The sequence below is a fragment of the Mugil cephalus genome, chromosome 10 (genome assembly GCF_022458985.1).
Source record: "Mugil cephalus isolate CIBA_MC_2020 chromosome 10, CIBA_Mcephalus_1.1, whole genome shotgun sequence".
Taxonomy (NCBI): Eukaryota; Metazoa; Chordata; class Actinopteri; order Mugiliformes; family Mugilidae; genus Mugil; species Mugil cephalus.
The window spans coordinates 8,773,836-8,790,534 of NC_061779.1; the positions used below are offsets into that span (position 1 = coordinate 8,773,836).

Here is a 16,699-nt window from a genome sequence, read left to right on the forward strand (position 1 = left end):
TGGGGAGTTGTGGAGTGAAGGCCTCATCCTAGCCATAGAGTACACCATTTGGAGTAATAATCTTAGAGAAGCGGAACTGTTTTGATGTGGAAAACTTGAAGGAAAGAACCAAGGCGCAGGATTTGCCAGTTCAGACTCAAAGAAAGGACTTTAATGAAAACTGAGCTTGTGAAGAGTTCCAATTTGAAACAAAGATCAGGGGCGCTGGTTGGTGAAAAAGGCTGGAGCATGGGCTGCACCGCGGGGGTAAACCAAAGAACTGGCCATGAGTGGGAGAGCGGAAAGTCCACAAGGAGGGTTCAGCTTGATTGGATGATGAGAAGCAGGTGAGATGGCAGCCCAGCCCCAGCAACTGGAAAGTCAGAAGGTGACAACTTTACTACCAGTTGTACCTGGGAGAGTCTGCCCTGTGTATTTATGGGCTCCCCAAAACACAATACAACATTGCCAGGCACCTGGCTACCATCCCCTCTCTGTTAGTGGGTAATACTCATCACAGAATTCAAAACTCTCTGGACATAATTAACAATGTCAGGAACATCAAACTGAATCCAGGTGAAACCACGGTATCATATGATCATTGTTGTGATGTTTGTTGGCACCACAGAAGCCACAGAGGTAGTATCCAATGTAATGTTCAGTGGGGTCACCAGTGGCAAATCTTTATATGGAAGATGTGGAGATCAGAGTCCTGGACTCTTTTACAGAAACCACCTTCAACCACTGGGCAGGTTTGTGTACATTTTAGGTCAAAACCGAAACACAGGAGGTGGAATCTTTCATCAGACACATCAATGCAATGGACAGCAACATAAGTGGAGATTTAAGACTTTAATCTGCAGGCTGAGGATGTCAGTAGCCTAGCTATAGGCCAGCATCTAATATTTTATTGGGTAAAGAACCAGGCTTTTGTCAAAAACCACTGTTGTTACTAGTCGGACCTCTTTCGCTATCTTTTCATACGATGTGGGACATTGAATTGTGAGCAGAGTCCATCGGAAAGAGAGATCTGTCTGATTTTCATCTAAAGATTTAAATCCACAATTTCCAATACAACATCATATCTGCCTAGCCTTCTAGCTAATAGCTGCCCTCCCTGTCCCCCCCCTTTTGATTGGCAAATACAGAATACTGCCACTTGCTGGTACAAAGACTTTCCTTCCTTCGCAGAATGGAACGTACATATCATCTGGCCGTTGGCTGTGGTCTTTGTGGTGTGTTCAAGTACAAACTGTTGGTCCAGACACAGCTGGTCTTGCTAGGCCGGTATTTCTTTGTCTGTTTGGTGTGTCGATATCATTACGGACGCCCTTGTGATTTAACCCGAAGACTTGACAAAAATGGTGCAGAAAGCCCAACACATGGAACCAGTTGCAGTCTCGGGGGATTGATAATTCCTCACTCATGTGGAAAATGGCATAGCCTGTGTAGGGCAGGTCACACATATGCAAATATCAGGTCAGGAAGTGTCGTGATTAATGACTTTGGAATGTACAGGATAGGTCATATTATATTCCAGCGCTACACACGGCTCTGTGGTGGCAGAGAATCTTTCTTCTTTACCCTGCATTGATCTTGCAGGCTGGTTTTGTACATATGAAGCCTCCTTTTCAGGTTTGCCATGAATAATGCTCAATAAAGTAAGGTGACATGTGATTCAAAATCCCTTTGGTGATTTTCATTATTTACTCTGCCCCTCTGTCTGATATACAGTAACTGATGATTGCAGAAAAACATTACACCACAAAGACAAATGATCCTGTTGGTGACTTCTTTTACCCAAGCAACAAATGAGTCATGTCTCAGAAAAGGCCTTTCTCTGTCCAAGGACTCCTGGACCTTTATTTACATTGTGCATGGTTGAAAAGCCTTAGGTGCTAGTTTTTAGGAGCTTACTCATATCTCTCAATTTACCATGTGGCACATCATTTTGAGCTGTTTCTGTAAATCTGCATTTTTAATTTTTTTTATTGTAAATTATATTATTGGCAACTGGGTAGGTTGGCATAACCTTGAACATTTCAGGTTACAGAATTCTGGGGCCAGTTAGGCAAAATATTGTTGTGTGAAGAGAAGTCATGGAACAACTGGTCTTTTCCCATCATTTTGTGAGTAGCTTTGATCTGACTTCATGGTGCATGTGACACGAGTCTGTGACAAAATGAATGGAGTTGGTCACCTGGCCAAGAAGTTGGAGGTGTGTGTTATCTGCAGCTCTTCATATAGCAGCTCATTGTGGCTGCTCCTACTTGATCCATTACTTCCTGATATATTTCAAAATGATGTGGAAAAAATTACCAAAAAAGTAGTCTACATCTACAGCTGAAGTGCACTGTATCCCCTAAACTTCCCCCATGCATGTGACTGCCCACTGCATAAGAGCAAATACCTGTTATGTACGTAAACGTGGACAGTAGAGACAGTAAGTCCTCTGACGACCACAAAGCATCACCCTTGACTACTTCACTATAAAACTCAGTCTGTGCCACTTTAATGCTTTTAACGTGAAGCTACAACAGGAGGAAATATTCAGTTTGCATTAGTAGAATTCTCTATAACTATTGGCTGTGATCTGATTTAGAGCTCTGCTTTTATATCTGGATATCTGTTCATTACATTAGTAGTAACTTAATACAGCATGTTTTTGTTGAAGACTCTCAGACCCAAATGATGGGAACTCTAAGAGTGTAGAATGAGTTCATCTGAGCTTTTCCATCTCAAACTGTACACACTGGACACACATACACACAGTGAGGATGTTGACACATTTTGCACACATGGCTGAGGTGAACTGTTCCTACTTTCATATCTGTTTCTATGTGATGAAGCTACTGGACAAAGTATCTATGTAACGAACTATAGTGAATGACCAAAACAACTTACGTGTACTTTAGATCAATGTTTCAGAGAGTTTAGAATCATCTGCAGACTATTTTCGTTCTTTCTACTTTATTTGTTAGTATCAAATGTAGGGTATGCAGGGGAACTGGTGCATCCTAAAATGAGAATTCACATACTGTTGGTTCAGAAATGTTCTCTCTCTTTGAAGCATTAACCTAGATATGGGCTTATTAGGTTTGCTCTAATTGCATCTTCACAAGGTTTGTCATGTTCATGTATTTATGACTTGTACGCAAAACATATCCTAACTAGAGAATGCAAATGCAGACGATGCTAAATTGCTTTAAAATGCAGGGTATCGGAAAGAAAAGGGTGAAATTCGCAGACAATGGAGATTCTATGGTGAGCTAACAATAAACTGTGCTTTAATTAAGTCTAATTAATTTCTCTACCTGGGGTTAGCGTGGCATTCACCTTAGCCCGCTGCAACGGGGAGCAGGGTGGTAATGAAAATTTCAAGAGCGGAACCACAGGAGGTCGAACGACTCACAGGGTGAGAGAAAGAGGGGCGGATGGAGTGAACGAGTGAGGGGGACAGAGAGGGAATGTCAAAGAGCAAATGTAAAGTAATGTTGTGAACATTAGTGAACATCTTCTATGTGTAATAGGAAAGATGAGGTGACATACAGAAGGTGATGGAGGAGGAGTTGGCACAAAGGACACTGACTCAGGAAAAAATATAAACATGACCTAGAGCAGGGGTGCCCAAATTCATCCCAGTGGAGGCCCAAAATTGAATCCGGGGGGAGGGTTGTGTGCCAAAATGTAAATTTTGCTGTACATTTAGTTAAATATGGGTATATAGAGAATGCATGTGCAAAATAAACATGATCACAAATTAATTTTGAAAAAAATGCTTCACATTTGTGTTCAAAGAATGACTGAACATCTGGATTCTTTAAATAAGAAAAATAATTACAGCACTCTTAAATATTTTAACAAACATTGAACATTACTATGCTTTGGACCAACTGTATATCTTCAAATACAAAGACATTTGGTGCAATGAACCAAGTAACGTGGGACACAACATGCCCAAAATGAAATCAGTACTGTACTTACTAGTGCAATAAACAAGACAAAACTGGCTCTCATTAATCATACAATCATGCAGACTTCAATCATGCAGACCAATAGAAACTGCGGTGGAATCAACCTCGATAAAAAGATAATCGTTTTCCCAACTTACTTTGAATTTTCATTTGTCTGTGTGTCACTGCCTAATACACCATTGTAACTCACCAGCCGCCCGCATCCTTTCACTCGCCGCTGGTCTTCTTCACCTCACAGGATTTGAGCTGGCAGGAGCTCAACAGCGCCACCCTACCATCAATGTATCACAATGTTATTTTCTGGTCAGGAGTGGAAGTGCACCAATAAATAGCATTTAACAGACAATTAGGGGCAACGGGGCTTCGCCTGAGGCCTAGTTTAATAATATATTTCTGAATTCCTCCACGTGTCTGTTGTTTTATTTTGAAAAATTTGAAGTATATGTTTGGTGATTTGGGACAGTTTTGATTGGTTTCCGCCATGATGACACATTTCAAACAGTGCTGTGTCATCCAATTAATCATTAGGTGGATAGTCTAATGCCAATTAATGTGTTTTTATTTTTCCACTGTCCCTGGACCTGGTCAAAACAAGTAGAGCTCCCCCTGGTGGCTTGCTGCAGCATAGGTCATAAGCTCCACCCCCTCCATGTTAGTAGATGGGCTTTGGGCCATACTAAAACATGAAAATACATGTCAGATATATTTTTTTGATGCATGTTCAAGTGTGATTTTTAATTTTTTTATTTTTCGGATAAGTTTCATTTTAGTCCGTTATTTGATGCTGTAGATAGATGTGACTTAATGGCAACTACCAGTTCCCATGTCAACTGATGGAGGTAAGTATTAATTAAACAAAAACGTGAGTGAGCCTTGTTTCAAGTGTGGTCGGGTCATCGATAACAGGGCTCCACTCTGGGACCATACTGCTCAGACTCTCGTATCCTCAGCAAAATAGAGCCAGTTTGGCCAATGTAAGGAAGTTGGGACATATTGCCCATATTTATGACTTAGGTACTGTTCTTCTATGATTTAACTTTTCATTGCTGAAGTATAGTGCTGTTTTTTATGCTGTCCCAGTTTACGTAACGTCCCAGCATACCTGAATTCACCTGGTATATCCATTATCACAATTTTCTCTCAAATATGGAAAAAATACTCCTCCTGATGTTTATTTGCACATTTCACTGTAAGCCAGAAGCATCAATGTCTTAGGGGGACAGCTTATCTTTATTAGTTTGTCCTTACAACTTGGCGCAGACTCTGGAAATAAGATAAAATTAATTAATACACATCAGAAAATCAATGTTTTGGGGGGTTATTTTTTAAGCCAGGTATTGATGGGGATTATTTATGAGTTGCTCATGTTATGGCCATATAGGGCAGACCAGGACAAATCCCAGCGGGCCTTCCATATCTATAAAGCTTTTACCTTCCATGTCTGTCTCTGTGTGTGGGTTATTCAAGGGGCAGATTTTCTGAGTATCTATTGTACATACACCAACCAGTAACAACACAAATCCTCTGTATCAGTACAAACCTGCTTGGTACTGTCATAGACTAAAAGGGATTCTTCAATCAATATGCAGACGACACCCAACTACTCCTGTCATTTCCCCTATTTGACACTGAGGTAAGGGAACAGATGCTGCTAGACCGGACTGACTCTTGCCCTCCTCTGCCTCTGGATATCTGTCACCAGATCTAGGTTGTACTGAGTCATGGCCACAGATTGATAAAATGAACTCTCACTGTACAGAGTGTAAGCATGTATTGTGATGCCATGTAATATAAGCAGGCCCAATGCAGCAACTGACACCATAATCCATGCACCGCGCTGTCCCAATTCCCTTCGGTGACCGTAGCTTCAAAGGCCCCACTCACTGTTTGTTGTCCTAGAACACACCAGCTGTGGCCCCCAGACTCAGTCAGTCCCACCTTGTGTGCCTGCAGCAGGGCCCCGCCTGTTATTTCAGCTGTTATTTTGGTTGAAGTTCCCACCCATCGTGAAGATCCCAACTGTAGCTCCAGCTCCTGCTCTGCCACCTCTTCAGTCCACATGCTCTCTTCTGCAGTTCAACACAATATTAGCTCATAATATTTGTTTGACATCACTGGGCACTGTTCTTTCTTCCTTTCTTTGACAGATGGTAAGACATTTCTCCCTGGGAAATGACAGCGCTCCAGCTCAGATGGGGAATGTCTGGCATATCTGTACATTTGCTTAGTCAGCTGCATAATGAAAAACATTGATGAAAGCAGTGTCAGGTGTCTATACATTTATATGACTCACTTGTACTTCAGGTCAGAAAGTCATTTGCATTTGTGGCGGATGAGTCACAAATTTAGCACCTCAAATTTATGAATGATTTTTTTTTTCCTTTACTAAAGAGGGAAATCAGGCTATGAGAGCTTGATTTTTTTGTTTGTTTGTTTTGTTTTGTTTCACTTTCTGTCCTCCATAGTGTCCAGAGTCAGCTGTATCCAGGTGTAACCCGTCTGCGCCGGCTGGCATTAAAATCTCATCATCTGCCACACACAAAGTCTGGTAGGAAAGGTCAGGAGACAGAGGGGGGTGGGATGCTGGCATCAGTCACTCAATCATTCAAACACACACACACACACACACACACAGACATTAAAGCACACACACATTTAGTGCGTATTTAGTGCGTATTAGCAGACCTACACACCGATCAGGCATAACATTACGACCACCTTCCTAATCTTGTGTATGTCTCCCTTGTGCCCCAAGAACAGTTGTGACTCATCAGAGAATGGACACGGGTCTTCTGAGGGGATCCTCTGGTGTCTGGTAACAGGATGTTGTTAGTGGGGGGTCTTTAGGTCCTGTGGGTTAAGGGGAGGCACCTCTGTGGATCATCCCATAGATGCTTCATCAGTTTGGAATCTAGTGAATTTGGAGGCCACATCAACACTTTATGCTGTTCTTGTCCCAGGGGTGTCATTGCTATGGGGTGGGGTTCCTGGTCTGGTCTAGGTGGGTGGTACATGTCTAAGTAACATCCACATGAATGTCAGGTTTCTCAGTAGAACATAGGATTGTCACAACATGGTCGAGTTATTTGCTTCTCCTGTCAGTTGAACTGAGTTTGTTTTATTAGGATCCCTATTAGCGGCAGCCTTACTAATGCTATTCTTCCTGGGGTCCAACCATAAACATAAAAGAACACAATGAAACAGAATAATAACATAACAAATAAAAGCAAAAAAAAGTATATGTATACTCATGGACATATACTTACATATACTCATGCATACATAGATACACATATATGCACATGTACACACACTCACACATACACACACTAACACAGTGGTCATAATATTGTGGCTGATTGGTGTATACAGGAAATCATACATTAACAAAATCAAAAGTATTCACAGGTAATACATACATGCTAGACATGTACACTCATGTATAAATGCATAAAGAAAATATGAAAAAAAACACTCTGCTAATATAGTCATGTCTTACATAAACAGATTTATGCTCTCTCTCTCTCTCTCTCTCTCTCACTCTCACACACACACACACACACACACACACACACATTCACACAAGGCTCATGGGATTACGCCTGTCAGTCCTGAATGTGAACCCAGTCAGATGTCTTGCTGAGGCTCTATGGATATTTTATGGGACTCCTCCGCAAATTTTAATGAATCTTTCATGAGGTTACATCTCATTGTGTGTTTGTGTGTAGTCAGCGTGCCTGTGCCCACGCGTGTCTATTGAGTGCAGCCGTAGGATTTATAAAGTAGTGGTTAAGGGTAATGTGATCACCAGAAACAAGGTAAAATCAGTTACTTGTGACATGACAAGTGTGTTTCTTGTCAAACAAATCAAGTGAGCATTATGGGGCAGAGTGCCTGATTTGCTGCCTGTAAATCTAATTTAGTTCTCAGATCAGATCTTTAAATGGACACATCATTTACTGTGACACTGTTTCACGTTTTTGCATCTGGAGAGTTGCACCGGAGTGGTGAAACATCTTGAAAATGCTCAAGTTTTTAGGTTTGTCAAAAAAATATATTTTTTTTTTCATTGTGTAAGATGCCCAATAATAAAGGACAAACGGGATAATAAAAAGAAGTTAAATGATTAGAGGTTTGTGGCCTGTGATCTGGACTCCCTCATACACACACTGTACACAACATTGTTTTAAAAGGAGCCAGCCAAAAAGCATTTTTTTTTTGATCATGAACAGGGTTCGTTTTATAACCACTGCACACCGCAGAGGGTCCAGCAGCGGGGCTGTAATTACAGACCAGGCAAACGCAGTGGTCGAGGGGGGAGTGGGCGGTTATAGTGGAAAAGGGGCCACAGTTAACTACCACAGTCTGTTGCATGGCTTGGTGTTATTGTCGTTGTGATGTGGCGCCATCTCGTGGTAGAAAAACGTTACGATGCTCAATGCATGGATGACAAAATAATCTGAATCAAAATGGGATTACTTTATTAATACTTCAAGGAAATTGTTGCAATTGCTCCCATAAAATGAGTTTTGAATGAGAGTATCAGTATGCGTGTTGATAGGTGCATGATAGCGTGTGTGAAATGTTGAAAGGTGCCAGAACAAAGTAGGCCGAAGTCAATTTAACTAAAAAAAATGTCTGCGTGGTACTTCCTCCCACCATCCAAAAGACATGCTCGTTGGGTTAATTGGTGATTCTTAACTGGCTGTAGGTGTGGGTTTGGATGGTTGATGGTTGGCGACCTGTCCAGGGTGTAGCCTGGCTCTCGCCCAGTGACAGCTGGAACCTTCTAGAGGACAATTGTTACAAAAATTGAATGAAAATAAAATAAATTGGCAAAAAATAGGCATTGTTCAAAAATTTCACTGTACATTACATTTGTATATTGTGCATTTACAAGATTTGTAAATGTACAAGAAATATATAGACATAAGTAAGTGTTGAAAAAATACAAGGGTTAAACCGTTTCACAAGATATTCTCTTGTATCCTCTTCACTAATAGTGGGGGGAAAGTGTCACAGATAAGGCATTGAGTCATCCAAACTTTGTTATGACTAGTTGAATTCCAAAGAGGCTAACAGCCTGTCTTTCTAATCAGATTGTCTTCATTCTAGGACAGGATCTACTGTATAAAACTGAATGCAACCGCACTATCTTGACTATCCCGCACTATTCTCTACTTATTGTAGTGCACGTATTGGCTCCTTGCTGCAGGTAAAAGTTTGAATCGAGACTCCAGTGACTCTCTCATTCTCAATAAAAGAATATTACAGTAAATATACAATATATACATAGGAAGCTGCAAAAAATGTGGAAGGAGGAGCATTAACATGGAGTACAGCTGGATTGATTACGGTATAAATGTAGACCTGTGGCCTTCAGTTTATTGTTTATTGTTGTGAAAATTGGATTTACTTTTTCATCCTGTGCTATCATCATCTTGTTCTTGTGCAGTTCAGACACTAGCTAAAGCTCTGTTTAATATGCACCAGGATTCGCTTTTAGAAAGCTGACGGCCAGATGTCGTCTGTCACCACAAGAAAGTCCAGGAAAACGGTCTAAGGTGGCTCTAAGAAGAACCAGATGGAGGTAAAAGCCGTCAAAAGGCAGAAGCTGAGAATTATCCACGGGGACATATTTCTTTTGGATCTAAATCAGTCAGATTAGCATCTGCTTAGACAGGAATAGTAACGAGACGGAAAGGATGCAGCTAAAATGGATCAAACATGGAGATATGCTTTCTTTAGAGTTTACTGAAGTTTCTGCAATGCATCTGTTATTTGGCACCCTTCAAAATGTCTCAGAATAATCGTTGTTTAGAGATATGTTGATGGTATTGGATGATAACATACAATAAAATTAAAATTCTTGAAATCATGGTCTTGAAGTAGCTGCAAAGAAACGATCTCTCTGTAATAAAACGTAAAACCCTGCAAATAAAACTAAGCTCTGTGCTTTACAAGACAACAAAATGCTGATGAAGAACTCATATGATTTACATGTTATCAACAGTGGCATTTTCACCCAGGATGGTGCAGCCGTTAACTTTTATAGACAGGCTTCTGCAATAAGGTAGAACTGAGGACGTGTCAGTGGACCATCTGGAGATTATTACACTAAAAAACTGCTGGATTGACCAATAGGGTATGAACTGTCTTGGTTATTTCTGTCTTTCTCTTCGTTCTCCCCCTCCTCTATTGGTTTTTCTCCCTCATACCTCAAATGCACAAAATCCAGAGAGAGAGAGAGAGAGAGGAAGGGTGGGAAAAGACAGGCAGAGGAAAGAAGAAAAAAAAACTCTGGGAGGGAACGTGGGTGAGGTTCACTTGGATCCAAAACGCACTGGAGCAACGACTGATTGGAGAAACAAAGTTCTGGGGCTACACATATAACAGGATTAAAACATTTTACTGAACACAGGAAGAGGGAGGACAAGGAGTATTCAGTCATTTAAGGAATCAGGGATTGCTTTGAATAGAGCAGGACTGTTGTAAAGTGGATAAATCTGCTTTTCTTCTCGTTTTTGGGGGTGTTTTGGAAGTCTCTTTTTTGTCAGCTCAGTGCTGTGGGAGAGCTCTAGGAATCCAGGATATAGGGGGTTCCAACAGAGGCAGAAATAGTGAAGTCGTCACAGCAGCTGCAGATGTTTCGGGGCTGAGTTACTGGGATATTAAGCGCTAATAATGACAGGCCAAATGCTTCCCCTCTTTCTCTTATCTCTGTGTCTGGTTGTGGCTTCAGTCCGGAGCCAGGGTTCTTCCCAGGATGCATTTATAATCCAGTATCTGGAGAGGAGGCTGACTCAGATAGAGGTAAGTTGCTGCTAGTGGTGTGGATTGGAGAGATCAGAGCATAGTCCCAGTCCTCACAACCCTTAATGTTAACTACTTGCAGTGCTACTAACACATTACCATGAGTATGCACTGTAATCTTCTAGTTTGCACAGTTTTAACTCAACTTTCTGTGATATTAGGTTAAACACTAGTTAAAATGAACAGTTCCATACATCAGAAAGTGATGGCTCATCTGGTTCCAACAGCAAACATATGCACATTTGGTGGAACTGGCGTCTAATTGCTTTCAGAGCACGTTCAGGTATGTACTTGACTAGTGTATCATTAACACCAGGAGGTTCATGCTTTAAAGAGACTGTGTGCAACTTTTCTAGAGCTGGTTGCAGTTCTGTGGCGACAGGTGGTATTTACAGGTTAATTCTTACTCCCCAAACTGTAAAGTTATAACAGACAATGATTGGTGTGTTTCTTCCTGCTTATAAACTCTTGATCAGAGCTACAACATATTATTATGACTCAAGGTGTCAAATAGCAGAATCTGACCAATAATTATCCACAGTAACACGCGTTTTTGGTTCTGAATCAGTCAAATGCAAAGGCAGATGTCAGTATTTATAGTTTATTAAAACATCTGCATCATGAGTGTTAACACTCACCCTTCAAAATGTCTCCGAATAATTACTGTTATTTGATAATAACAGACATTTGGCATCTGGGTCTGGAATTAGACACAGAGAAATTACAAGGTGAGTAAGAAATAATGGCTTTTATAGCTGCATGAATTATTTATATAGTGATTAAATGTCAAACACAAGCTATGTTTTTAGGCATCATTATTAGCAGATGTTGCAAATTAGCTTTACAGCAATATCAGTATAGCATCCATAAGCTACCAGTCAAACCAGATCAAGTTCAGAAGGTTGGGTGCTTTGATCAAGGGAGGCGCTGCTCTCTCATTCCACCCTAGTACCCTTGCAGTTCTTCACAGAAAGTCCTGGATTTCGAACCAGAAACACTCCAGTCCCAAGACCGCTAACTGTCCTCTAACTGACTCATAGCTGTGACACACCAAGCCAACAACAACCAGTTTGCTGGTGTCATCGGTAGGCGTCTAGTTTTGAGTGGTAGTTCTTTGACGCCGGTTTAGTGAATCCAGACCATATCGTCTGCTGAACAATAGCCATAAACAATCATGCTAACACACAGTTAATACACTGATTAATTAACCTTAATTCTGCAACATAACAAGGTTTGCAAACACAAGCTTTAGGAAAGCTTACAGCCACAAGCTACGGGTCATTTAGCTACCAAAAACCTTGGTGTATTGTGTTTGTGGTTGTGTTTGAACCTTTTTTTTTATGTTTAAGAGGAGGAGTGTCCATAACTGCTGTTCTTTGTGTCATTGAAAACAGGAACGTCTTAATATGTGTGAGCAAAGCACAGTGAGCGTCACCCAGAAGACCTATGACCTCACTTCTGAAGTCAGGGGTTATCTGTCCACGTTCACTGCCCTGAGGTAGGCCTGTCTGGACGCCTTCTTATAAGCAGTAATGACTGAATGAATTAAATAGTTGCACCACATGTGAGTGATGGACGCCTTTATAGCTCACCTGGTTGAGCAGGCACTCCAGAACCTGAGACTCCAGTCTTCTGTACAGTGGTGTTTCCTACATGTCATCAAATCTCTGTCACCCTTCACCTACCTCTCTACTTTAGAAACAGGCACAAAAAGAAAGACAGTAACAAAAAATGACACGAGCTCAATAGCATTTTGCTCCATAGATCTGAGGTGAAGAACCAGATGGACAGCGTGTCCGTGCGTGTCGACAGGGTGGAGAGGGAGCTGGAATATCTGGAAAACAAGATTCCCACCCAGTCAGACATCGAGATGGAGGAGGCGCTGCTGGAGCAACAGATAAAGGCTGCAGAGCTGGATCAGCTGAAGAAGAAAGCCAAGATCAAAGTGGACAATGGTAGGAAGTGTGAATGTGGGTGCAATCAATTCGGTGGGCACGCATTAGCCTGTGCCTGAGTAGAAAGTAAAAAGTGACTCTGGAAAAAGTGACTGGAATGATAATCCAACACAAAAAGAAACAAGATGTTCGATAAAAGCCCATTTTCTTCATCTCTAGACTGCAGCACAGCTCTGAGTCAAATCAAGTCTCTCAAGATTGTTAAGAGGGCAGGGGACACCTATGGTTCCTGGTTCAAGGATCCGTCCGAAGGATCGGCTAAGGTCTGTTCTTGTTGTTGTTTTGGTTTAAAACCCTGCAATCTCTCCGTTTTGGTACAGTTTCATAGAATTAGCATCTACTAGCTAATTCCCTCAGGATTTGAGACTAAATAAAACAACATATAAACTATATCTGACTTATATTTGAAAGACAACTCCAAAAGAATTTGAATTTTGTTACTTTCTATTATGTCCTTTATATCAGCTTGAAATCATTGTTATTCCTTAAAGCCTTTGACTATGCTTTTTGGTGTTCATGTCAACCTTGATAAAACCTTACCTTCTTCTAAATAAACCTAACTTAATAAAACCTAAATAATAAAACCTAACTTCTCAGCTGGTCTCCACTGTACATCTTTCAGGTCTACCTGCTGAGTGGGATTCGTAACAACACTGTGCTGGAGTACGCCTCTCTGCAAAGCTTCACAGAGAGGGATTCCTCTGTTCCAGCAAAGGTGGTGGAGCTGCCTTTCAACTGGCAGGGCTCCGGTCATGTGGTATACAACGGATTCCTGTACTGCCACAAAGCTGATACACCCAACCAGATCCTGAAGGTTTGTGGCAGCTCTAATCAAGACCTGATGCTTTGTGGTGCACATGTGTGCTTCACGTCAATGCATTTCTCTGTTGATTTGTGTTTGTAAACTACAAGAAGGGCTGAATGAAGAACTCAGAGTCACTAAGCAGCTCTTTGCTGAGAGACTGATCACTTCAAGTGAGGTCAGTCATTGGGGAGTTGGTTTTGTCCAGTTTCCTTGCTTCTCTGCGTCAGCTGAGGTCACTGAGCTAATGAGGCCAAAAGAAACAATTTTGTTCCAGTAAAGCTGACATTTTCTTAAAATACTTTGGGTCTTTTGAAGTAGATGTTTTGCAACCATAAAATAAGAAATAACTGGAATGGCTTTAATAATTAACAAAAATAATGCCAGTTGTACTTTGAGTTGAGCAAACCCTTTAGCTAACACATGTTAACTATTAACAAAGCTAAACATTAGCCTTGTCATTTGGAGCTTGTTATCAGACTGAAATTGATATCTAGCTAACACTACATCCTGTTGATTTGCCCATAGAGAGTTCTCCAAAAGCATGTCAACACATCTCTTTTACTGACAGAAGGCACCATATCTAGATCTGTGGCTTCAAGATATTTTTGTTACAAAAAGTTGTTTCAGCTGAAGTGAGAAGCATTCCTGAATTTTCTGTATGAGCGTTGGTCTCTGTTACATGAAGGTAGAACTGCTGAATGGTACAGTGGTGGACAGCACACTTCTTCCAGGAGCGGGACGCCTCCCTGTCTACAGCCTGAATCCTAACACATACCTTGATATGGCTGTTGATGAACTGGGTCTCTGGGTCATCCATGCCGACCCTGAGTATGGAGGAAACTTGGTCATCACCAAACTGGATAAAGGTAAAGAGCAACATCCCCGGGCATATAAAAAGTACAATGAAAAAGCACTTAATTTATCACAATGTACCACAAGGAAGGTGTCTGGTCATTGACTGGACAATAGTTATGCAACTTGATTGCTATAGAACTTTATTTGATGGCTCTGCCTGGGTCAAATCTGCTGAACTATCACAGAAGATTACTTTATCCATGTTTCCGGCCTTCTTGGAAAGAATTGATTGATTCCAACCAGAGAGAAACCAGCACATAATGGTGTTTTCTGGGGTGGCTATAGGAGTCAGTACTGTTTCAAGTTCTATATTATTGTACCTAGGACAATTCACGTTTTTTAATCTCCTAAAACGTTTGTCAAGTACATGACTGTAAGTAAAGTCAATTGGTTAATTTGTTTGTTTCCACACCAGTAACGCTGGCAGTGGAGTATACCTGGGATACACAATGCCGAAGCCGTGATGCTGAAGGAGCCTTCTTAATATGTGGGACCCTCTATGTGGTCTACAACACACGCTATGGAGGACGTTCCACCATACAGTGTCTCTATGACATCCATGACACCATCCACAGGTTGGCCTCTACATGCACACACAAACGCACGCTGTATGCCAATTATTGTTTCACAACTGAATAAAACTTTTCTCTCTTTTCTGTGCCTTCCATGTGGGCAGTGATGAGAGTCCTGTGATGTTCTTCCCTAAGCGCTACACCAGCCATAGCAGCATCCACTATCACCCGGGAGACAAACAGCTGTACGCCTGGGATGATGGCTACCAGACCATATACAAAGTGGAGACACGCAGGAACGACCAAACCGTTGCAGATTGAAGTTGTTTGTCATAAACCTGTAGTTTGAAAAGCATATATCAGTATAGTTTATAATCACTATAGTATTCCTTTGCTGGCAATGGATGCTGCCTTTTTTCACTGTGAATGGTTATTGACGTAAAGACCATGTCCAACCGAAAACCTTTTACACACAGGCTTTCCACTTTGTATCATCACAATAAAGAGCATTCAAGACTGAAGTATTTTCATTAAGTTGTCTTTTCAGAAAATTTTAAATATTTGAAGTGGACTCTGAGGTTCTGGTGTCCAAACATATTGACTGATGTTAAATTAGCTGTTAATTAGTTAGTTATTTTAGAGGTGGATCTCAGAATAAAATGGAGTGAAGTCCTCCCAGCCCTGACTGATGATGTCACATTCCATTAGTAAATCACTGCTGATGTCACAGTCCTATGGTACACCAGCATTCTGGAGGGGTATAAATAGCTCACAGATTCACATTCACTTAGTATTCATTACACTGAGAAGACAGTTCGTGATAACTAAATCTTGTTCTGAGAAGATATTTTCAAGACACAATCAAAGTTTGAGTGACACAAACACAACAAATGGCAGGGATCAAACAAGCAGTCCACATAAAGAGGAGACTCCTCCGACCATAGTGGACATGATTTGTCCCATTATAGATTCTTTCATTAGGAGGATTGAAGGAGGATTTTTTATTCCAACACAATAACTGTAATTATTTATTTAAATTTAAAAATATATGTATATATGATCTATATAGAAGTTCCATGCAATAATATGTCAGTCTCAGGGGTGCTCTGCCTAAACAAGAATTCATTTTCAATTTAATAACATTTTTATTTTATTTATGTAGTGTCACAAACATTATAACCTGTGTGTTTGACGCATTCAGTCGTCTCTATAATACCACTGTACAAGACCAATTTTGAATTCAGGACTTTTTACTTCATATTTTGCTGTTTATTTATGATCTGTGGTGTGCTGGGGAGGCAGCTCTACGAAGAAGGGAACCTCATAGCTGGCCAAACGGAGACATTGGTGGCAGAGGAAAGGACCTTTGTTTGGAGTTCGTGAGGAAACGATCTACATTAATTTACAGTGAAAAACAGTTTTGTTTGTTTGTTTGCTTTTGTCATACTACAAAATAAAATAAAATCTGAGACGTGAGAAAAGTTCCAGTCTGTAAATCTCGCTAGCACACATTAAATCACACATTAAGCCCAAGAGTATATAATAAAAGTGACTATTTAAAATCATCAATTTAAATTATTAAGAGACATAACAATACATGACACCTTCGTTTTAGATATATAAAAATTGCAATAGGTTTGCAATAGATGTTGTATGTGAACACTTATGTGTATTATTTGCAGTTTAAATTTTGTTTGTCAATATTGTTGTTTTTTTAAGGTTAAAATGTATGTTGTTTATTTGATTATGTTCGTTTAAAACATTGACTGTATAGAACAGTAATAAAGACTTGAACCACAGACTGTA

The 16,699-nt window shown here is 40.6% G+C and overlaps 1 protein-coding gene across 1 annotated transcript; it reads left to right on the forward strand.

Annotated features, from left to right (window-relative positions):
* Nucleotides 1-10,240: 10,240 nt before the first annotated feature.
* Nucleotides 10,241-15,414, forward strand: olfml1 (olfactomedin-like 1). Its single transcript, XM_047595358.1, has 8 exons — nt 10,241-10,766; nt 12,161-12,264; nt 12,531-12,721; nt 12,881-12,984; nt 13,344-13,535; nt 14,212-14,392; nt 14,797-14,956; nt 15,058-15,414. The coding sequence occupies exons 1-8, from the start codon at nt 10,638-10,640 to the stop codon at nt 15,212-15,214; spliced, it is 1,218 nt and encodes a 405-aa protein (XP_047451314.1). The 5' UTR covers nt 10,241-10,637; the 3' UTR covers nt 15,215-15,414.
* Nucleotides 15,415-16,699: the final 1,285 nt, after the last annotated feature.

Excerpts from the sequence above, each read along its gene's own strand:
- olfml1 (XM_047595358.1), top strand. The coding sequence starts at position 10,638 with ATGACAGGCCAAATGCTTCCCCTCTTTCTCTTATCTCTGTGTCTGGTT. Across the intron at positions 12,985-13,343 it reads CGTCCGAAGGATCGGCTAAG|GTCTACCTGCTGAGTGGGAT; the intron begins GTCTGTTCTTGT and ends TACATCTTTCAG. Across the intron at positions 14,393-14,796 it reads CATCACCAAACTGGATAAAG|TAACGCTGGCAGTGGAGTAT; the intron begins GTAAAGAGCAAC and ends TTTCCACACCAG.